Source organism: Aythya fuligula, chromosome 16, assembly GCF_009819795.1.
Source record: "Aythya fuligula isolate bAytFul2 chromosome 16, bAytFul2.pri, whole genome shotgun sequence".
Lineage (NCBI taxonomy): Eukaryota > Metazoa > Chordata > Aves > Anseriformes > Anatidae > Aythya > Aythya fuligula.
Window position 1 is genome coordinate 440,050 of NC_045574.1, and position 24,029 is coordinate 464,078.

Here is a 24,029-nt window from a genome sequence, read left to right on the forward strand (position 1 = left end):
TTCGGCGTTGACGGCGGGCAGGAGCGAGGAGCCGCAGCCGAGGGAAGGCCTCGGAAAAGCTTCCTGCCGAGGGATCCGATTTACCTCCTTTCGCTTCCCCTCCCCCTGGGCTTCGCGGACAGACGGGAGCGCGGCCGCCATCCCTGCGCCTCGAGGCTGTCCGCGGGGGGATGCGAGCGGGGCCGCCCCGGCTGCCCGCCCCGCTGCACCATGTAGCCGCCCTCGGCCCCGCACAGCCCCGCACCGCCTCGCTGGGAGCCCGCAGGAGGAGGTAGGTGCGGGCCGGGCTCGGCCCGGAGGAGGGGAGCCTTCCCCCGGCCGAGGAGCAGCGGCCGCGGTTCGGTGCCAGGGTGGGGGGCACCTAGATCGGCGGGGAGAGGGGCAGAGCCCCCCCGGAGCTGCGCGGCTGGGCAGGGAGAAGCCGTTCCTTGCTGCGCCGGGGTTTCTCTTCGTGCCATCTTGTGTAAGCAACAGTGCTCGGGGCTGTTCTAAGCCGCTGGCTTTGCGAGGAAGGCTCGGGGGTGGTTCTTATTCCCGTTTTCGTTGGTTTCCCTCTTATGCAGAGGGCTGCGTGGAGTGGGGGGGTGGGTGTCCCTGGGTAGCCCGGAGAGGTAGAGTGGCTGGAAATACTCCCCCGTTCCCTTCCCCGGCGCTTTCCTCGGGAAAATTTGCGAGGCTGGAGTTATAAAAAGCTTCAGCTTCTCCCTGGCTCCTACGCGGAGGGGAGTTGCCCCGGGAGGGTCGCAAGGGGCGGCCGGGGGCCGGCGGTGGCAGGGCCGCTTCTCTGCGGGATGGGGGGCCAAGGCGGCAGTACCCCTGGTGGCTGTCGGTCCGGCTCCTTTCGGGGAGCTTCCCCTCGCAGTACCGTGCAGAGCCCTTTAATCCACCAATTCCCAGCCTTTCTTCCAGAAGCAAAACCCACAAAAACCCGCACCACTGCCGTGCCCTACCTCCTCTCCCCCAGCACCGCGCGTGCAGTCGACCCTCCCGCAGAGCTCGTGGGTCCCAAGGTGGTGGGTGGCGTGTGGGGGGAGTCAGATCCACGGATTTAGGGGTGGGGGGGCATCACCCATCCGCCACCCGGGGGAGCTCAGCGGCGGCTCCTCCGGCGGCCACGTGGGCGCGGGCGCCGCGTTCAGCACCACGGGCGCGGACAGCGCTTGCCCGCGGCCGCCCGCCGGGGCGCGGAGCGTGGTTCAGCACCACGGGGGCGGACAGCGCCCGCCGCGCCCCCTGAGCTGATTAACGGGGCCGGGCGCTGCCCCGCGGGGATAAGGCCGGCCTCGGGCCCCATGGTTGGCTTCTCTTACAGCTCCGGGGCATGGAGGGGAAGGAGAGGTGAGGAGAAGCCGGCCCCCCCTCCCCTTCCCTCCCCCGCCAGCCCTCGCTCCGCACCGCGCCTTGGAGCAGCCAGCCTGAGGGGGACCAGAGATGCCTCTGGGGATGAATAAGCATGGATCTCGCTCTACTACCTCTTTGCCTCCGGACCCCACAGAGATCGTCAGGAGCAAGGCCTGCTCCCGCCGGGTCAAGCTCAACGTGGGGGGGTTGGCCCACGAGGTTCTCTGGCGGACCTTGGACAGGTTGCCACGGACCAGGCTGGGTAAGCTCAGAGACTGCAACACGCATGACTCCCTCATGGAGATCTGCGATGACTACAACCTGGAGGAGAACGAGTACTTCTTCGACAGGCATCCCGGGGCATTCACCTCAATCTTGAACTTCTACCGTACTGGCAAGCTGCACATGATGGAGGAGATGTGCGCCTTGTCCTTCAGCCAAGAGCTGGACTACTGGGGGGTGGATGAGATCTACCTGGAGTCCTGCTGCCAGGCCCGCTACCACCAGAAGAAGGAACAGATGAATGAGGAGCTGAAGAGAGAAGCTGAGACACTGAGGGAAAGGGAAGGGGAGGAATTTGATAACACTTGCTGTGCTGACAAAAGGAAAAAGCTCTGGGACCTCCTGGAGAAGCCCAACTCCTCCGTAGCGGCCAAGGTAAGATCTCCACCTCTTCTCAAGTCTTGTGTATATTGGCTCATGACTGCAGTGATGGTTACATGAGGTGTTGCCCTCCTGCCCTTGCTTTAGTGTCTGGGCAATTGTGGCTCAATAGACGCTGTGATCGAAGGGGAGAAAGACCTCCCAGATGTGAATGAGGCTTAACATATGCTTTTTGGGTAGTTTGGAAGGTATCTGGTTTGTGCTTCTCTGAGGGCCACGTAGGCTGGTCAGTGTGGGAGCAGCTCCACCGAGTCCTGGGTCAGCATATGCTGATTGCTGGGACTGGAGGTTGGTAGGTTTGTTATTTAGTGGTCTGTCCTGATGCATTGTGTAACAGAGATTGCTTTGGGCCCAAAACATGTGTGTATCCTACTGCTTAACCAAACTGGTTTTTAAATGAGGAAATCTACTTAAACTCCTAGACCCAGGTCCAGTTCAGAAATAATGCATTCCTTTTTAGGATGACTTCAAAATTTTGTGAAGTGCATCTCCTAGATATGTGTATCACATAGTCTTAGGCTGCAGGTCTGCTAAAGCTAGCATCTGAATTTCTTCCTTTACCTGATTCCAGCCTATTTTAAGTCTCCTTGTACAAAGCTGCTGCAGCTCTGTCTCTCAATAGTTGAAGTGCTGCAACTCTGAAGTTGGTGCCAGTGCAACAGATCTATTTGAAAGCATTTGGAAGATAAGATCCTCGTTAGGAGAAACCAATGTCAGAGTTGGCTCTGATAATTTAGCTGTCTCATGTTAGTCACATATTCTTCACTGAGGAAAATCTCTGTGAACACAGTGATTCAGTAACCATGGGGACAAAAGTAAAGGGGGAGAGGTTGAAAACTGTAGGATGGATAACTGGAAAGCACGAGAGACTGAGCAGCAGGGACCAAAACTTGCATTTTCTATGTACCAGCATCCTCACAGTTTGGCAAAGAAGTAGAAAGTGACATTATAGAGGTGGCTGAGGCCTATCTCTTTTGTACGTGCATTTGCAACTGCAAACCCTGGCTCCATCCCTCAGGAAGCTTGGGTTTGGAGGGCTACTTATGAAAACAGGCTTTTCCTTTCCCTGTCTTCTCTCCCGGAAATTTTGCACACCATGAATGGAGAGCATGTATGAAGTTTTGGGAAGGTATTTTATTAAGTGTGGAGCTAAATGGCTCATTCTTGCAGGGGAAGGAAGAGGCATGGTCTGCTACTGAACCGATTATCACTTTTTTTAATGACAAACGGAGCCCCAGAACGTCTTTTTCTCTCCAGATGACACTGTGCTGAATGCATTAATCATTTATAAGGCTCCTTTGGCACAGTCCTGGAATCCTGAAACACAGGCCCCAGGCTTCGCTGTCTGTGGCACTGACTCAAAATCCATTAGAGACTGTTGATGTTCATGATTTATTGTATATGAGTAGGGGGTCATCCTTGCCAAATAAGTGTCTTTTGTGATTTATAAATGAAATACACTCTAGCTTCATTTTCTGAGAAAATTCTCGGAGTAAGTGCATCCGGAATTGCAGGCTCTGGATTAATTGAGAGTGAACTGTAATGCATTATTATTCTTCCCATTTAAAGCTCCCATTCTATGGGTTCTTTACTGTAATGAAAATGGTTGCTGTATGTTCTCAGACCTCAAATATTTCAGCAGTTCTCAAGCACTGATTTTGACTCGTTTCAAGTGTAGCAAGAAAAATGGGCGTGATGAACAATTAGCTTACCAGGCAGGGACAGGAGAGCTGGTAAGCCTATTCTTTATCCGTTATTCTCCCTGCTGGTAGATAGCTTTTCTCTCCTGCCAGAGTGTGCCCTTTGCTTTCATCACCTTCATGAGAATTCTACATATTGAATAGGCTGGGCCCAGTCTTCATCTTCTGATAGATGGGCACGGGGATAGGGACTTGGCAGCCTGACCTGTTATCTGACCTAACCAGCTGTGCCCAGGCTCCACTTCAGGCTGCATTCTCTAAATCTGAGCCTGATGGCTGAAAAAAGCTGTCCAGAAGCTGTCTGTTCAGTGGAGCACTTTTGCTGAGACTACAGGTCTCCAGGAACTTCTGTCATCTTTCCTAGAGCCAGATTTGACCTGCTTTGCCAGGTCTGGGTGCTCCAACTGTTCCTATAGAATAGCATGCTTTGTTCCCTTTCTGAGGTTTAATGACTGTCACTGGATGACCTAGTATCAATTTTCCCCCAAATTATTTTCCTTTCACTTACTCTTTTTCTCCAGATTGTACCACTCAATGCAAAAGGTGTTTTTGTTTTGTTTTTGTTTTGTTTTGTTTTGTTTTTCTCATTTAAATATAACACGTACAGGCCCCCTTCATGTTCTCTGTAAGGAATCTAGAAAATGGCTACAAATGCATGTTCTCCCTAAACCCAGCACAGTGTCCTAGTAAGCCATGCACCATTATTTAACTCCTGCTTTGGCAAGGTGGGTTTTCTTGTTGGCTGTCAGCATTGTTTGTATTTTAACACTTTCTGCACAACACCTAACCAGATCCCTCCATAACAGCTTGCTGCAGAACTTCTCATGGTGATACTGGGATGAACTAAATCCTGAGAGGGCGAGTCATTGTCTTATTTGTTTTAAAAAGGAATTATAGGTGAAGTACCTCAGGGTGGAAAACAGCCTTAAAATAAGGGAAGAAGAATCCCCCAGCCCATCGTTTTTGTTGCTCTGTTATCCAGTGGGGATTTGCCTGTACCTTTTGACTTATCTGTCTGGCTTTTAAACTAACCACCTCATGGCAAGTACTGACTTATTTATGTCCGATGTTACACCCTGTACGTGACCAGAAAGAACATTCTGTTAGATCCTGTATTACCCACTCCTTGAGAGCCTCCAGATCTCTCAGACGAGGAATTAGATGGCTGTTGAAGCCCCAGGGTTACTTGTCACCAGCCTGTGCTAGCAGAGGGGTGTTTGCTCCTTCCCTATAACACTTCATCCCCTCGTGGCTGTGACCAAAGCTGCACTGTCCTCGTGAGAGGGCCTGAAGGGCTGCATGGCAGTACTCTGGCTGATCATCCCTGCACATAGAGTGCCCTTCCCTGGCATCAGGCAGTGCCACAGGCACACGAGCCCTCTAACCCACTGGGCTGCTTGACACTGAGGCTCTGTTGCACTGCTGAGCTCACTTCACTCAGTGTCGAAACTCACATGCACAAAACTCAGCATGAGGAGGGACTCCATAGCAAATGAAAAAATATTGAGTAGACATTAATTTAATTAAACTCATTTCTCCCTTTCTTACCTCACAAGACAAAGGATCAGTTTATCCTGCTTTCTGTGACTTTACTTGCCTGTATATCCCTGTGAAATACCCACTGCAATCTACGTGGATGCTTCCTTCTCTTCCTGTGATTGCTGTCTCTGTGTGTTCCTGCTAATTTCTGTAATTCTCCCAGTAGTTTGTTTGTTTTTATAACATTTCTCCTGTACTTTGGTGTACTCACAAAATCAATTTTTGACCATGAAGGACTCTAGTGTTCACTTCTGTCTGGATTTACTTCTGAAGAAGACAAGTATGGATATTTTCTGGAATAGTTATTACATTTTGTTGTGTGGTTGTTTTCCCTTGTAGTTCCCTTAGGGAAGGAAATCAGCTCTCCAGAAGCCAAACTGCTGCTGCTTTTCCTTGGGACTTGGTATAAGTCTTGGAGCAGCAGTGGCTAGTGCCTCTCCAGCACTCTGGTTTGGGGGTTTATCTGAATTGGCCTTTCCCTCACCAAGGCTAAGCCTGAGCAGCTGGTTTCTGCCAGCTGCAACCCAGTTAGCAGCCCTGGATTTCCAGAGTACAAGTCCTTCCCATAGCTGTTGTTTTTACTAGTGAAACTAGTTAGGATCTGTGGGTCTATCTGCCTGGAGAGGCATTCATGTCCCTTGGGGCAGCCAGCCTAGCTGTAAATCCAAGTAGACTTCAGAGCATCCTGAAAAATCCCAGGCTGCAGTTGTTTCCTGCTTTCTGGTATAAACACAAAACAAATCAGAGCCACTCAACACCTTAATTAGCTTATATGGTATTGGAAATCCTCTGATCACTTGCAGAAGTGCTGGAAAGATCCAGCATCACCCTTTTTGCATCTTAGGGAGAAAAGAAATCCTTCCTACTTTGAGTTCTTACAAATTATTTTCCTGATCAATATCTGAGCAATTATTGTTGCACAGTGGGGGACAGGAGGGGAAAAGCCTGCTTGTCTTACAGACTCCTGTGCGTGTGCTGGGTTCATCTATTTTTCTCTTGCTGTCCTGAAGGCTGAGAAAAACAGGATGACATCATCCACTTTGCAAAAAGCTGCTCTGCATATCTGCATGTCAAGTAGGCTATGCACTTCCTCTCTGCTCTGGAGGGCTGCTTCCACTTCTCGCTTGTTCCTGTCTCGTTGGGAGCTCAGCTGCAGCAGTCCCTCCATTCTGGCAGGCTACTTCTCATCTTTTTGCCCTGGTCCAACAATGCCTTTGCCAGTTCAATATCACATTTATCCTTGAAAACATGCAACTCCAATTCAGTAATCTTATTATGCATGCCTCTACATTTGTTGAACAGCTTTTCTCGAGCTGCCCGCTGCTCTCTGCTGCTAATCTCTGGGAGCATTGCTTAGGGATTGAAGAGGTTGCTCTGTAAGCTCTCTCCTTATTATTATTGATAGTAGGGACAAAATAAGAATGATAAAGCCTCTTGGAGATGCATTTGCTACATCTAGAGCGTTCTTCCCCCACATGGGCTTTCTATTCCTGTCTCTCCCTTATGGCGTGCCATTTTCATTCATCTCCAAGGCATTCAGCAGAGGAAACCCCTCTCCCTAATTGTTGGGGTTGCATCTCAGCTGTGTCTTCTGTCTCTCAGACTCTCATCTCAGGGCAGGTGTTGACTGTGACTGTTACAGCTAGATTACCCACATTTTGCTGGCAGCTGTCTCTTTCATTTTTTTTTTTCTGATGCAACTACTGCCTTGGCTTTCCTGCTACATATAGGAGAATAGTCCCTTCATCCAAAGTAAACTTCTGCCTTTGGAGAACATCAAAAGCAGAGCCTCATTCCAAAGCCTTTCCCATGGGCTGAGGGATTTGCCACTTTGGTTTATAGCTTATCGCTGGGTTTCTAGCACAGCACTGTCCTGTGGATACACAAACAATTGCTGTTCTGTATCAGTCTCATTTCATCCTGCAGCTCTTTTCTGGGTGCCTGTCCTTCCAGTGAGTTTATAATACCTCTTGCCTGGGGAGTCCTAATTCCTCCAGCCATTCCCTGCAGTGTGTCCTTTGCTTCTGTCTCGCTGATGACCTTTCTGCAATGTATGGCTGTGCCACCACTTCCCAAAACTCCCCCGCATGACAGCCTCCCTAAGCCCCCATTTTAGGGCAAAAAAAAATATAATGCTGCCAGGTCAGCAGCTGTTTCCTGTGGTTCTTTGTTGGCTCTGAAGAATCTTGTCAATGATCCCTCTAGCATAGGAGGCACCATGGCACCAGCTTCTCAGCCTCCCACATCCCCAACTCAACATCTCCTGTTATTTCCTGGTGCACATCTGCCAACAGCAAGCTTATTGTGAGCTCTCCAGGTGGGATTCTCGCCTGTCAAAGGTGATCCTTTCTCCAGGCCTATTACTGCATCACTGAGCACCCCCAGGATCCAGGCAGACAGCTGCCTGGCATTTGCTGCCATAATGTTTTGGGTTCAGCAGCTTACACACAAACCTGCAGGCATGCAGTCTCTTAAAGCATTAAAAAAAAAAAAAAAAAAGTTAAAATTGTTAAGCTTAGTAGTCCTCTTGATGTACATACTGTGCTTCTTGAACTGTATGGTGTAGATAAACGTGTGTAGGCATACCGCTGCATTTTTAGCTTATTTGTAACTTTGTTAGGAGAGCCTGGACCATGTTTGTGGTCTTCCTTGAGGGCAGTTATCCACATCTGTATGAGAGTGCCTGCCTCAGGAGGGAAGCGACAAGCTACCATGCTCGGGATGAATTCTGTGGAGGTATAGTTGATTTTATTTTTAAAGCACCAACTCTCATTTGTACCTTGGAAAAATCTGTCTGAGATTCATTCCACTTGCTGCTCAGTATTCTCCCCTCCTCTCAGTTGCTCAGCCTGTGAACAGATATGATTTAAGGTGCCAACATCACCAGTCAAAAATATAGGAAATGGTGCAAGAACGGAAAATCCCTGTTTGTTTTTTTTTTTTTTTTTTTTTTTTTTTTCAGCTGTAACTGCAGAGGCTTAGGAATAATGGTTCAGAAGACAAGTGCTGGGCCTGATCTGTGCAGGAAATGCAGGCATGGTGTGATGCTCACAAAGCGTGAGTGAAGCTTCAGCTGGTACACGTGCAAACAAAGCCAGCATCAGGCACGTTGTCCCCAACTGGGGTGCACCTACTGCAGCAGCAGCCAGAGCTAGCTATGCAGATGTGCTCCAGAGTCTTGTGAAAAAACAATTCTTCCTTTTTTTTTTTTTTTTTTTTTATAAATGCTCTCTTCTTTTAACTGCTTTTATACAGTGGGATAAGTGTCCTGGCCATCAACCTGTGGGAGGGAATGGGGTGTTTAGCTCTTGGTTCCTCCTTCTGTCTGTTCCTCTTGATCCTGCAGTTCACAATTTCCTTCTGATTTCTTTCAACATGAAGCCCCCACTGAGAGAAACAATCCAATGCTACTTTTACAACACAAGCGTTGCTATTTTTCACTACTAATGGCAAAATATTTATGTCAAAGAAAGTTCACAGCCGATCGCTTAGTTCTTATAATAAACACAGTCAATATGATTTACTCCATGGAGATCTCTGGCAGCAACAGAAAAGATGATGGGGCCAGTGAATGTGAGCAAGGCACTAATATTAGCTTTCCCTGAAGAAGCTATATGTTGTCCCTGCTTCTACTAAATGGAGGCAGGCAGGGATCAGAGAGATCATGTTGCCACAAGAGTTGCCCACTTTGCTCCCTGCATGGGCTGGGTTGGCTTCGCAGTTGTAGTAGCACAGAGCTTGCTGGCCTGATGGTGCTGAGCTGCTTCAAGGGCAGAGCGGCTTCACCTTGCTCTGGGCTGTGCACCTACAAGCTGGCAACAGCCCTGGGATCCCTGCCCCATTGCTTAGGGCTGGGGACCTGAGCTGCTTTAGCTCTGGCACCCTTTATCCTTAGGATGACCTTGCTCCTAGGTTAGTCCCTGGGGAGGTATCTGCACACACTCTCCCACTTGGTACAGTAGGGGCAAACCTTGGAAGTAAGCTTCTTCCTGGGTCTGACTGGTTTATTTCTCTCTGCTGTCCTAGCTCTTCCTGGCCTCTCCTGTCTCCTTTATCTGGCATGAGCCAAGCGTGTTTACCAGCAGGTGTCAATGAGGTCTCCTGACTTTTTTTAATGGGAAAAATCTACTCATTTACAGCAACTCTATAAGATTTTCAAGCATCCCTACGCAAGCACTGTGCCTTTATACCTGCTATAGCCCCTTACCAAAATGCTAACACTCAAGTATCTCAAGCATGTTTGTTTTCTAGATCCCACAGTAACACTGGCAGCCCCAGCCCTGCCTCTGTGGAGGGCAAAACTCCCATGGAATGTAATGGGAACAGACGAGTATTATAATGTCTATACTCATCAAGCAAAGCTCTCAAAGTGCTTTGAAAAGATGGATTACTTAAGGCCAGGGCAAACCTGCAGTATATGTATTATCCCCATCTTAAAGTGAAGAGGTGATAATTGCCCAAGGTCGGTGAGGGAGGCCAGGGCAGAGCTGGGGGGAATGACCCTGGCTTGTCCAAGTCATTGGTGTGTTCCTGTGCTGGAGGTGAGCTTCCAGCTGCCCTTGCCTGCTCCCCCTGTAACAAACATTTCATCACAGTGCAAAGGGGGCTGGCAGCCCTTCGGCAGTTTATTGAAGTGGTTGGGGTGAGAAACCAAACCTCTTTGTTTCAGCAGGGGTATTCCTGTTTGATGAGCCCAGTCTGTGTGGGAAGGTCCTAGAGAGCTCTGTCGTGTTAGAGGAATGAGTGGTTACAGAAAAGTGGAAAGGTTTTCTCCATAAGGTCTAAAAGCACAAGGTCTGGCCTGGGGCAATTTCTGGTGCAGTTCTGACTGTGGGAAAGGGATTCTGGTAAAATGTACTGAAAAGCAAGAGAGTGCCAATATTAGGCAATATATATATATATAATTATACAGTGAAATGATATCATCATACCAAATATCCAATGCATTATATATCTATATGTATGTACATATAAGTATGGAAATTCCTTTGCAGCAAAATTACCCTGTAGAAGGAAGGTGTTTGCAGTTAAGAACTGGTCCTAACAACCACCTCCTCTCTTCAACAAATACAGAAAATGTAGTGAGCAACTCAAGCATTACTCAACAGGAATAATATCTCCTCAGACAAAGCAAGTGCTGCCTTTGGCACTAACAATATTCACATGAACACAAGGGACAGTAGCTGGTCAGAGCATGGGCTTTTTGTTGCTTTGGGATCTTCCTCCAACATATTTTAGGCAGCAGCAGGAAAGCTCTTGCATGGATAGGGATCTTCAGGGGAGCAGCAACCTCTTTCCCCACTGAAACTCCCAAAACACCCTGAATGCGTCTTTCAAACCCAGGGGTCCAGCCCCTGCAGCATCATGTGGATTTTTGGAGAGGGGAGGCCCCATGGTTTGCTTCTTGCTGGGAGCACAAGGTTGCACCACTGCCCCCTCCCTACCCTGTGACCTGTCCCATGCCACCTCCAAGTAACACGATGGCAGCCAGCCCTTCCCTTGGCATTCAGCCTCTGCCTGGCCTTGAGGACTCACCAGCACTGTTATGAATGTTGCCCCTTTCCCTGTTCACAAGTCTCGTCCAGACATTTCATAAACTCTGTGAGCGTTTCTGCTGCCTGCTGAAGCTTGCAGCCGTTGTGGTGCAATAATATCCCAGCTATGACCATTTTGTGACTCTTCCCCAGAGGTGCAGTGCAGGGAAGGTGCCTTAGGTCACCACCCTGCTTCTTGATGGCGTCTCAGACCTGGGTTTGGACAAGAGAAATCAGTAGCAAAGGATACAAACCAAAGTGCTTGTCTGTGCCTGGATATCATGCTGATGAAACACAACATCCATTGGGCATCCAGCTAATGCAATCAGAAATTTGTGTCAATAAAGTAGGGTGAACAGTCATGGAAAAAAATATATATTAAAATTCATTTTTCCTGTGGTACACCATCATTTTCAGTTATGAGTTCAACTTATTCAGACCTGTTTGGACTAGGATTCATGCAGAGTCTCTAGCCAAAAGCTCAGATTAGTTTTAAGTCCATTTGCTCTTGCTCGTTTTTGAACAAAATGAAGCTTTAAATCTCATTTGCATTACATAAACAGCATTAAAGCCAAAAATACTCTCTGATTGGTACTGATGGATGAAATGTTTCTATGACATGATTATCCTTACCAAACTCTATTATAGACATAAGATTCCTTGTGGGTATTTCTTAAAAAAAAAAACAAACAAAAAAAAAAACAACTTGTGTTGTTAAAAGAACAAATTGAAGATGTGAGCAGTGAGGTACATCTTGCAGTCTCAGTACTTAAAATCTTGTGTAGTATTATCTATAGTAAGCATATTTTCCGTGACACATGAATTCTTCTCCACATGCTGTATACACTTTCTTTGGCTGGTTTCAGTGATATCTGAGTTCTCTCCTCTCCTCTCCTCTCCTCTCCTCTCCTCTCCTCTCCCCTCCCCTCCCCTCCCCTCCCTGCTCTGGCTGTATTCAGCACACTCAGTTCTAGACAGGCTCTCACATTTCCTCTGCTAGCAATGCTCTGTTCCCCAAATCACTGAGGAATGACCATAAGCACGACCAAGCCCCTCGTACCCATCTGCATGCTGCTGTTGCACCGGGTGCTCGCGGGAAGCACCATCCTTGGCTGCTTTACAGAGGAGGTGCTGGACACGTGCTCCGTGTCCTGCTGGGTTTACTCTCAGGCTGTTGCGAGTGTAAAGCAGGACTGGGAATGTGTTGTTGCACAAAGCACCGGGAGCAGCTCCCTGGCTCTCTGAGGAGCCTCTTTAACAGGACTGCGTCCTTATCTACAACAATTTGTCATCTGTTGGTCCCCAGCTTTCTCTGCCGTGGCATCTGAGTGCCTTGCAATGTGTTTGTCCTCCTGGTTGTGCTGTGGAGAGCAGCGCAATTATCCTGAGTTACATGGAGAAGTACAGAGGGGCTGCCTGGCTCCTCAGGGTCTGTGATGCATCAAGGACCAGAGCCCCAAGCCAGCCCTAATCCCTGCACTGCTTTTTCCTCTGCTGCGGCTGGATCCCAGCCAAGAGCGTCCAGGAGGCAGCTGTGGTTTAACAATTCATTGAAAATGCCTAGGAGCCCATCTCAGATCAGGGCTTTTTTCAGGTTTCTGGAAATCTCATTTGTATCTGGACCTTTCTCAGATCTGAAACACTTTATTCATACAGCTGTAATGTTCATTTCCAAATGTCCATTCATTGCTCTGCATGCGTAATTCCTTTTGTATCCTGTGCTTTTACTAATTGTAGTGATCATGCATGAAACTCTCTCCTGTTCCTCATCACTAGTGCATCTGAGCACTTCCACTATTTGAAATTGCTGTAACATCTCTGTACTTCTCCATATCTGGCTATTCGCAAAGCTCCACGTGTCTGGAAGTAGGAGTGTAGCTCACTTTTGGAGGCACTTTGCCCTCTGCCATCAGAAGAATCCATCCTAGTGGAATTATGGAGCTGTTGCTCCTTGTCTACTTATTTGTGATTTTTTTTTTTTTTTTTTTTTTTTTTGGTATACCTGTCTTTTGTAGCATAAAAGTTAAGTCTTTTTAGAAAAGAAAAAAAAATGTTGTCTCCTCTCTTGTCAATGTGCCAGAAGTTTATTAATAATACATAATAATTATACTTTGCATTTCTTAGTTTCTTTCATCTGAGGATCTTAAAGTGCTTCACAAACATTAATTAAGTAATCCTCAAGACTGCCTGGTGCAGTAACTATTATTATCAATCTACACTTAAATATAACAATGCAGAAGAAATCGTAAACAAGAAAATCCCCAAGATACAGCCAAGAGCAAGCCTGGCCTAGCAAGGTAAGGGAATCTGGAGCAGAGATCATAATTCTGCAACTCTGTTTTGTGCAAGGGAAGCCACCCACCTGCCTGTCAATGCACAGGTGCCATTATATTTGGGGTTGGCTGGTGCTGGGCACAGAGCAAGGACCATGGGTAGGCGATTTTCTAGACCACAGTGGTATTATCAGTGCTGGCGGGAGGAAGGGGTTGGCAGTAGAGCTCATGTCCTTGGCTGAAAGCAAAGGAGCTGACAGCAGGGAGCTTGCTCTGAAATATTCTCAGGGATGGAATTTAGTGATCCTTGCTTCAAGAGAGCCTTCCTCTGTTGTTGGTTAGGAGGCAGTCCCCAAGGTGCAGTCCATATGGCTTATTTAGTGTCCCAGGAAGTCTCTCCATCCCTCAGCAGACCCCACTGGCTGTCCTAGCTCTCACAGCGATGGGGTCTCCTCCGATGCCTGCCCCAGGGGGGTGCAGGGGACCCAGCACTGCCGGCATGGCATGGCCAGTCCCACGGTGTCACCGTGTGGGGACCTTTCTTCTCTTATGGCTCCCCTGCTCTCCTCTTTCACAGCGAGCCTCTGCAAAGCTGCCCTCAGGATGGGGAAGGGGATTTAGTGGTGTGCCCACCTAGAGCAGCCCTTGCCCATCAAATGTCCCTTCATGCACAAGGCTTTAGGAAGTCCTAGGCAGGGTGGACAACAAAGCTCACTTTAGTTCTTCCCTCTCAGTCCTTGGACCAAGTGTTGCACAAGCATCTGCATCTTATTATCTTGACTGGTGTCACTCAGGAATGAGTTTGTTCTCAGAAAGAATAGCTTCTGTTAGGCTGGGATGGAGATTAGAAATAAATAAATGCCAAAGTTGTGGCAGCAAATGTCCTCTGCCTTTACAGCTATACCTCGCACTTGTTGCCAGAGAGCAGAATTAAACTCAGTTAACGTGCAGCTATTCTTAGCCCCTAATCCTCCTCAGGTAAAAGTCTGATTGATCTCAGCAGGTTTTGCAGCATTCAGCTGAGAAAAAATCCAACCAAGTCTTTTGAATGTGTTACCTGTTCCTACAAGAACGGAAGGCTCACACAGCTGCAGTCTGGGGTTTTGCCATTGATCACCTGCTGGTGTTTGCAGTGCATTAGGACAGGTTATGTCAGTGTTGGGAGGCGCCCCATGAAGGTGGTGTGGCCCCTCTTCCCCAGCAGTGCTGATGCTCCTCTGGCACCATGAGAGCTCCCAGATGGGTCAGCCCCTTGCTGTGCCTTCAGCAGGAGACACCCAAGGGCATAACTCGCACTTCTGGTTTATTTTGTTGTGGGCCTGGAAGCTGGTCCCAGGTATATTGGGTCCTATTTATTGCTATTTTATTTCTTAATTTTCTTATTTCTTAATTTATTTTAAATTACTTCTTAATTCTTATTTTAATTTCTTTTTAATTAATTTTTAATTTCTTAATTCTTATTTTATTTCTTAATTTTCTTTCTTAAATTTAAAGTAGATGAGGTGTAGCATGTGTGGTTAATTCCCAGTGCCCTGGGCCTGCTAGACTGAAGCAGATCTCAATGGGAGCACTTCAGGACTGAGACCTTCTTGCTTCCCAAGGCACGAGCAGACCCAGCCCTCTCTGTGTGTACTTTGATCCCTTCCTGACTCCAGAGTCCTGTGGGTGGTTCAGCAGGACACCATAGGGTGCTTTTCTCCTGTACTGGTGCGGAGATGTTTCCACCAGACACGAGCTGTTCTGCATTCTAGATCACATTGGGTATCAGAGTTCATTTTGCTAATTGACACGTTAGTGCCTTCTGCCTGTGTTTGCACACAATGTTATTCTATAAGAGTAACTGTAGAGCTCTGGCAACCCAAGGGAATGAGCTCATTCAACACCTGCAGCCCTGGCCAAAGCCAGCTTCAGCATATGAAATCTGCCTACTGAAATATGAGACTTTCATCGTGCCAGGCAAATGCAAAAGGTCTCACTCGAGTGATGCCTGCCCTCTCTTTTGTCTCTGCTTAACACAAGGGCAGGTGTAATTCCATTATTTTTGCATGCCTGTTAAGCTACTGAACAAACTTGTTAAAGTTTCTGGCTATGAATGGCCATGAATGAATCCCTCTTGACTTAGTGGTTATTTTCAAAGATGCTCTTAAGAGCTTCTTGTAAAGTGGCTGTGAAATACTTCGTTTGCACTAACTTCTGAGAAACTTGCTCCATGGTCCAGAAAACTTGGGCATGAAGAATGCCACTTCCAGGAGTTATAGGTGTAATTTATTGAATTCATAAACTCTTTGTAGGAAGTTCCATCTTTTTGTTGTGTGTTTATATACCACTAAGTGCAATACTGCCCTGACTCACGGCTCATGTATGCTACCCCAAAACAAGCCATAAATACATTTCACAGAGAACACAAAAACTGCTCTTGAAAGGTGTGGTGTTTAGTCTCCATCACTGTTAATCGCTTGCCCAGACTGGCCTTTTTCTTGACAGGTCAGTGCAAATCAGTATGACCAAGCATCCCTCTGAGCACAGTGTCCTGTCTCTGATGGTAAACAGCAATGGATGCCGAGGGAAAGAGTGAGAAACCGGACATGTTTCTCTCCCTTTGGCAAGGAAACATCGTTATTGGTTTGGGTCAACCTGCATCCACAATGCTTGGTCTAGGTGCAAGCTAGGCTGCTCAGTGAAGTAGAGTGAAGCAAACACAACTGCCTTTGCCTGCTCTGCAGCTGCTCTGCTTGCCTCCCCAGCACTCGCTGGGATCCCAGTCTGCGGCAGGGCTGCAAGCAGTGAGGCGCAGCGGGGATCTGATGCCCTGCCTGCTTGTCCCTCCCCACAGAGGCAGCATCCTCCAAAGGAGTAAGCAGAGAAAGTTACTCCTTTGGCTGCCCCTGCTTGATTTACCTAAGCTGGTTGCATCATGGGTTTTGTTGCTATAAACTAATCCTAAAGTAACTCAGACCCAAGCCCCCAGGTGCCCTGTGCCAGTTTCAGTACATGAGTTTGTTGCTGATACTTTCCACACGGACATAATCCGTGGGTTTGGTTTGAACAGACTCAGGCAGACGTGTGCGCAGAGCAGGGCGAGCAGTTCAATTTTGTGCACGCATTTGCTGTGATTTAGCATGCAAAGCAGGCAGCTGGAATATGCAAATGGATCTTGCAGTTGATACAAGCAATTACTCAATCTGCATGTGGAAAAACAGGATAATAGTGTGCAAATTAGATGTGTCATTGCACGTGGTGTGGCTGCATGTCTACATGGTCAGCAGGTCAGATTCTTTCTATTGGTAATTTGTGAATTTATATCCTAAAGGAAATGAAACACTGAATCTCCTCCTAAATTTATTTTATTTTTTTATTTTTCCACCATGTCCCTAAACAGTTGAGCTCCACTTAAATCTCTGCTGTTGTTTCATCCCTTATTCCCCACGTTATCACCTACCTGCTGGGATGTTTCTTTTCCTTATTATTTTTGGGGGAATGAGCCATAACTATGGTAATGGGCTCCATCTTCCTGCCTGCAGAATGATCCATTGCACCAAAAGGACCCTTCTTTAAAAGACCATTTCTTCATCGTTCACAGACCATTTCTTCATCATTCAACGTCCTTCACCATTGACCTCCTCGCTGCAGTCTTTCCCAAAGTGTTTCTGGTGTGTCCAAAGAGCCCAAATTCAGCTTGCTGTTCCTGAAATCAGCCCTGTGGCATTGTCCTGCTCTGGTGTGTGCTCCCACCCCCCAAATTGGGTAGGAAAGCTCCAAGCTGAGAGCTGGCAGTCTGTTGTCAGTGACAGGGCTGGTATCAGCACATGGGGGGCATGGCTTTGCCCCCAGATTTCTGCGCAGACTCATGAAGGTCATCTTTTCTCTTGTGCCCCTGGCCCACATCTGTAAAAGGCAGAAAATCTTTCTTTGCTTTTCCCATGCTGTCTTTGGCAGGACATAAATCCTTCAGGCACCACTTTTTTTTTTTTTGCTCTGTACATGTACATTAAAGCCATAATTCAAGGGGCAAAGCAAACACAATCTGCCTTTTTACCACTCTGCTGGTGCACCGTCACTGGAGCTTGTGTTCTTCAGAAGGAACACAAAGCTCAGTTTGGCCAGCTGTTTTCTTTTTGATTTAGTGTCTTAGGTGGTCAACAGCTAATGATTAATCTTAAATGTCACCTCTTTCCCTTTCAGACTGATGCCTTAAACTGTTTAGATGTTTCAATACATTTTAAGTAAAATAATGATGCACTGTGCCAAAGAACAGAGAGCGAATATGGCAGAGCTCCAGATCTTTGCACCTGTTCTGATTTGCCTTTTTTTTTTTTTTTTTTTTTTTTTCCTGAAGTGCTGTATAATTGTCTTCTTCATTAGCAGCCCGCTGAATTCTGGCATGTGAGGGATTAAAAACTCTAATGAATATGGATTATTTCAAAAATTTTCCTCTGGGACCAAGTAGAGGAGGGAGATTTGGGGAGCTATATGTCGGTGCATGAACAAGGAACAGGAGATGCCTTCCCCCGCCTTTTTTAAAATTTCTCTATTAAGGTGAGTATCAAAACAGACAGCTGATCCTCCCTCGCTGCCTTGGGGTGTACACAGTGCTCACATCCAGCCAGAGCCTGCCACTGGGTCTGGCTAGAAGCAAGGGGAAAACTTGCTGCGGGTGGAAGGCTTCAGCACGTGCACGCTGCCAGCATGCAAGCGGCCTCACTCAAGTCAATGAGCCATAAGCATCTGGTTAACGCAAAGCTCATAGCAAAGAGGGAGTGAGTTGTTGTGCAATTAAAAGCCCCATTTCACCGAGAAGGCTGGAAGCACCTGCTAGCTACGTTTCCATGAAAATAAGGACATTTTCCTCCTTCAGTTAGAATTCCTTGGTGCTTAAGGTTAATATGTCATCTGCAGCATCTGAGAGGCCTGGAGAGATTGTTTCTGTGGAACAGATGTTCCACAATCTGTGTTTTATTTTGCTGTCAGTTTGGGCTCTTTCTCCCCTCTACTCTCAGAATTCAGCTCCTTCAGAACAGGGGAAACCAGCCCGCTGCTCTGATCAGGCTCCTCCTGAGGGCATCACAGAGCACTCCGCGAGCACTCCCTTCCAGCCCTCCACACCCACAGGGAAACTGAGGCACGCTGAGACACTAGCAGCTTTCTAGTCCAGGTCTGAAGCAGAGGCAAATGTGTCCCAAACCAAGCTGGCAGTGCCCAGCCCTCCCCATGGAGCCGGTGCTGGGGGCACACACCGCCAGGCCACACGGAGTTAGACATGCAGGCAGCAGCCAGGTCTTCGTCACCAGTTAATAAATCTTCCTCGTTAACTGGCTGCACAGCGACACTATTCCTCTCCAGGTGAAGAATCACATGGCCATAAAACTCTGTAATATAAACACGGCAGACGTAGTCAGAATCCTATTTGGACAGATTTATGGCTTGACTATGGAGCAGCAACCTTGCCTGGGCTTTATGCCACCAGTAATTAAAATGCATCCTGGGCTCTGTTTTCCTTCTGGACAGTGTACTCTTGCACGCTTATGTTTTAGGCTGCAAGCATGAAAGTCTGCCATCCTCTGAGGGAAGAGACTGTCCTGGGGAGGCTGTGCTGGAAAGCTAATGCCCTGCAGATTGCATGGAAGTGATGGTGAATGGCCAAATTTGTGAGAGTAGAACTTCCCCAGCATGCTTAAAGCCTCCAGGTAGCTGGCAATGAGTCTTTGGGCAGTGGTTATCCCAAGGACAGTCAGTGTTTGCAATAGTTTCTGCCTATACTGAGATTAAGAATTCTCTGGAGAGACCTTCTGCTGCCTGCTTACTCTCCAGTAAGGTACTCTCCAGTTCCCTGCCCCACTGTGGGAGTTTTAGACATGACAGCTGTTCCCCATAGGTACAAATACCTACACCAAACCTCTCAGTGCAATTTCTCTGCTGCTAATTTACTCATCTCATTCAGCAGAGCATTTAAATGTAGGCTCCACTCTCAGCATGTACTTTCATAACTTGCTCACATCCCACCAAAGCTGGCTGCGGGTGTGCTCGTGCTCTCCTGAAGCAGATCAGTGCCATGGGATGGCCAGGTTTCTATTTGGGCAATCCAGAGTGCTGTGGTGACACAGAAGGGCGAGGACATGAGATTTATTACCAGCAAAGCCTCCTAGGAATAGGGCAGGCAGCAGGGTCCCATTGTGCTCTGGAGAAGCAAGGGACCAGATGAGAATAGATCATGCTGCCTCCATTCGCCTCCTGTCCTCCAGTGCTGGCTAAAGTCCCATTTTATTTCTTCCTCTTGAGGACTTTTCTTGGAAGGACACCAGTGTCCTTCGTTGTCCTCCTCCAGGTGTTTGCACCCAGAGGTGAGTGCAGGAGCTGCCACCCCTGGAGCTGCTACCTGCACGCTCAGGTAGGTCTTATTTGTCATTCACACTCAGGTCTTCTTCTTGCAACAGCTCTGCATGTTTCTTTACAACTCTGCACTCTAAAACTTTGAGAAATAATTAATAAATTAAAGAGAAAAAAAAAAAAAAAACAAAAAACAAAAAAACAGAAATGGAAGACAAACTTATTTTTCATTGTCCTGGGGGATCATGATCCCAGCATTTGATCTGGGCACAGGCTTTCAGCCTGGGCATCCCCCCACCTAGGAAATCCCCACTCAACATCATCCAGCTCTAGCAAGAAACTTCTCACAGCACCACACTTTTCCTCTTCCTGACACGCCAGCTCTTCCCTCTTCACTGTCCTCCCCCTTTCTGTGCATTCAGTCACAGCGTTCATTTACAGAGTTTTGGTATTGTGAGCCCCCTCCCTCTGCTGTAGGTACAGGTTACATTATGAAGGATTTATCTGATTAATGCCCAGTGACCTAGTGCCATATGAAACTACCCGTCATCAAGCAGAAGGCAAGATACTAAGCACATTAAAACCTATCACTTCTAGGATTTGAATGTGAAATGAGGACTGTTGCTTGGCCGGGTTATTTGTTATATCGTTAATGGGATTTCTTTGCACTTTTCTGTCTCTGTACCACTCAGAAAACATATTTTGTTAGCCCAGCAATCCTAGAAACATAGGCCTTAACAACAAAATCAATACGGTTTCATTAGGCTTAGTGCTTGGTGTGCAATTATGTTATTTTCTCAACAGCAAGTGGTTGTATTAGCTCAGGCACAGGGAAGGCTTAGCTGGGAGCTTGCCTAGGTGCAGATGCTGGGTTGCTGGAAGCCAGGACTGGAGTTTAACATACACCAGCTTTGCACTAACTCGCCACCAGGGTGCTTTTGTGGGGGCTACTTGTAAGCAAATTTACTCCTTGATTTGTGTGTTTGAAGCCATGGAGACTGTGGATGGCAAAGGCTGCCTCGTGTTTGTCATCAGGGTTAGTCACCAGTGGCTGGAAGAAAGGATTTTGTAGCAAACAGTGTATCACCAGTGCTCTGTGACCCTCCTGCACAATATCCCCAAATAACTTGGCTGTGTGGCAGTTCCACAGCATATGTAGGGCCCAAATTGTTTCTTTTTAAAGAAATAGATTAGGCTACTGGGCCTGGTTTTCTGATTGACGCCTTCATCTGTATCAGCCAAATGCCAGTCAGTCAGACAGGCTGGTTGCTGTGGGATTGTCTGGTGCCTCCAAAAGGGATTTATGGGGAGGGGAGAGCGGGTGTTCAGAAGTTGAGGATATACCAGCATTAGGCTACAGCATGTGATTTGGCCTTGTTTGTATTCTCCCTGCCATTTACAGAGCTCTCTGGTGGTTTGTGAGGTTTCATGTGAGATGGTAAGAGGGGTAAGAGCAAATTCTGTCGATGCAGGACCCACAACTAGCTCTCCACTCCAGGACTGTCAGAGCAGCAGGGGTTCATTTTATGGCAGCATGCAGGCAGCTGGACTGTCTGTGTATTTGTAAGCCTCTGGAAAGGTGCACGAGGTGTGCGTCAGGTGGCAGGTTATTTGTCACTGGAGGTGAGTAGTACACACTATGCTCAGAATGACCTAACTGCTCTAATTATAGAGCTGACAGCTGCGGTATAATTGAGATTTCCAGGTGAATGCTTCCCCCCACTGCCGAGGGAAGGGTTTAAAAGTGCAGGCAGATCAAATTTGCTCCTTTTTAATTTGTTCAATGATAAAAGATTTGCATGGAGTAAGGCATTTGTATTAGCAGCACAATGAATGGTGAAGCTCATAGGTAAGCTGGAGATGTTACTATGAGACTCATCTTAAATGTAGACCAGCCACCTTCTAAACCAGTTCTCACACCCCCAGCATCTCCTTCCCACTACTGACATTCAGGGCAGCTCCAGGGGAAGGAGCATTCTTAAAATTTCATGCTCATAGAGGTGCAGATCATGCCTGTTGCTCACACCATTAAAGAGATGTTTGCAGTCATCAAGATGATGGATGGTAAAGGCTCCTGAGCCTTCCTGAGCAGAGCTAGTCATTGACTGCAGAATAAGGGGGGTTGCAGAAGGATTGCCAGGAGATAAATCCATCACAGGAGTACCGAGATATTATCACTGGGGTTTGGAATATCCTGAGATAGCTCAACGTCCTGGCAATTTTGCATCCCTTATACTCTCAGCTGGCTAATATGACTTTCTAGAAATGCATCAGATAATCTGAGCTGTTTTAAGAGGGTCTGTCTCTATTATTCACATATTTCTAAGCTTTGCATGCCAGCAGAAATAAAAATTTTCCTCAGGGGCACCATTCATTCATACACCCAAAATGCAGCCACAAGCACAAACACCAATAAAACTCAGTGTTGTTAATTAGCAGCCACATCAGGCAGGTAGATACTATCACCACTTTAGAAGAAGTCAACTTAGAAACAGATGCAGCTGTTTACCAAAAGCTTCCCAAAACACAGCAGTAAAAGTGTTTGTTTTTCCAGCACACGCCATGCACTCGTCGCCATCTCTCTGGAGGGAGCAATCTAGGAGAAGTTAAAAAAATACACGACTTAGATCTTAGAGCTGTAAAACAAAACAAACAAACAAACAAAAGTAATCCAAGGAAATCTTCCTAATTTACAGCTGTGTCCTAGGTGTGAGGGAGAAAAGGTTGTAGGGAAGGATTTTATTTGAGGGCGTGTGCTAGGCAGCATTGCACAAACTTTGAAATCTCTCTTTGCAGCCAGGACACCAAATGCAGGCCAGGTGGGAATACACCCAGGCAGCTCCTGGTGAAAGCCTGACACTTTTTTTCCTCTGATTTTGCTTTTCTTACTGACCTTTGAGCAGGGAGCTAGGCAGGAAAGTGATGTGGGGTCTGGGTGATGGGTCTGGAGGTCCTGCAGAAAGAGCCAGGCATCACCTCTTGGCTCTGTGAGTCTGAGGCGGCTTTGTTCACCCCCGTGGCTCTGTATTATGGGATGGGAGCACAGAAATCTGTCCTCTATAGCAGCTCAGCTCTTGTGGAAACCAGCAAGGAGACTGTTTGTATTTTCCCTTCTGCAGCAACGTGCAGTGCAGAAAAGGAAACAGAGCAGGAAGGAGACATCTGAGCCCAGGAAGGGGTTTTTAACTTCTGAAAGCACCAGTGCCAGATGCCAGCTGAGGCAGGCAGGCAAAGAGGGTGACTGATGGGGACATAGACAGGGGCTGGCAGTGTGTGGGACAGGCATGGAAAGCTGGGGGCAGAACCCACAGGGTGCAGAGCTGGGGAGGGATGAGGCAGGGCTTGCAGTCAGGGCACTGCAGGGCTTTGGGTGTCCCAAGACACAGTCTGTGGTTGTGTCTGAAACTGCAGCTCCAAAGCAGCAGGGACAAAAACACATTTTCTAAAATAATAGGCATGTCAAAGTATATATTTTATTTATTGATCTTTCCAAAACTCCATAAAAAATCCTTTGCAGGATAACCAAGCTTCACACCTGACTGTGGGGGCTCAGGCAGTGCGGGGACACAGCGCGGCCACCGCTCTGTCCCCAGGAGCCGGGCACGAGATCCCGGCCCTCGGTTTGCATTCGTACATAATTCATTAGTGTGTTGTTGTTTTTTAAGATCACATTTGCTCTGTCTTATGTCAGCCGTGCACTTCTGCCTGCTGAACTGCTTATTCTTTCACTTAAGCCCTGCCATTGTTCTGACAAAGGGTTTCTAGTAGTTTATTTTTGATTGCTCACAGCCTGGTAGAAAGTTATACATGCAGATGTTATTTTCCTGGTAACACAATTCAGCTGTGGTGGTGTTGTTTCTTTTTTCTTTTTTTTTTTTCTCCTTGCAGCCTGTCCATCAGACAGATAAAACAGGCTCTTTTTTCTCCACTGTCAGATTTTTCAAAGGCTTCTTCAAAGCAGGTGCATAAATTATAGCAAAAGTGAAGTCAGAGAGAGGAAAACTCTTAAATCTGAAACCTACTGTGAGGGATTATGGGGACTGGAAAGTATGAGTCATGCCACGGCTCCTTCTTTTAGACACAGCTAATGCTGCTCCGGAGCAGGGCAGAGTCCTCTGGAGCGGCAGCCTGTTCTCTCGGCTTGGAAATGCATTTCCACCCTGGCAAATCTGATCAAAAGGAAAGGAAAGGAAAGGAAAGGAAAGGAAAGGAAAGGAAAGGAAAGGAAAGGAAAGGAAAGGAAAGGAAAGGAAAGGAAAGGAAAGGAAAGGAAAGGAAAGGAAAGGAAAGGAAAGGAAAGGAAAGGAAAGGAAAGGAAAGGAAAGGAAAGGAAAGGAAAGGAAAGGAAAGGAAAGGAAAGGAAAGGAAAGGAAAGGAAAGGAAAGGAAAGGAAAGGAAAGGAAAGGAAAGGAAAGGAAAGGAAAGGAGTTGCTGAGATGTACTTATCCTTTGATCTTTCCCTGACGTCCACTTTCTTGGCTTGATTTCCAGGATTTTGGTATTAACAATGTGGCAGTGTTTTTCAGCTGCTGTGCCCAGAGGTTTATCCTGCCTGCCATCTCGTTATGCCAATGTCCTTGTACACAGAGCCCAAATTAAATGCCCAGGGCTGAAATTTTGCCTCCTGTGCTCTCAGCCTGTGTGGTTATGGGGGC

The 24,029-nt window shown here is 47.3% G+C and overlaps 1 protein-coding gene across 1 annotated transcript in view; it reads left to right on the forward strand.

The window, feature by feature from the left end:
• The first annotated feature begins 1,281 nt into the window (after positions 1–1,281).
• KCNB1 (potassium voltage-gated channel subfamily B member 1) overlaps positions 1,282–24,029 on the forward strand; it is a 114,117-nt gene continuing 91,369 nt past the window's right edge. Inside the window, exon 1 of the mRNA XM_032198089.1 lies at positions 1,282–1,998. Within this exon, the coding sequence (XP_032053980.1) occupies positions 1,432–1,998 (567 nt within the window). The 5' untranslated portion in view covers positions 1,282–1,431. The remainder of the gene's footprint in view (positions 1,999–24,029) is intronic.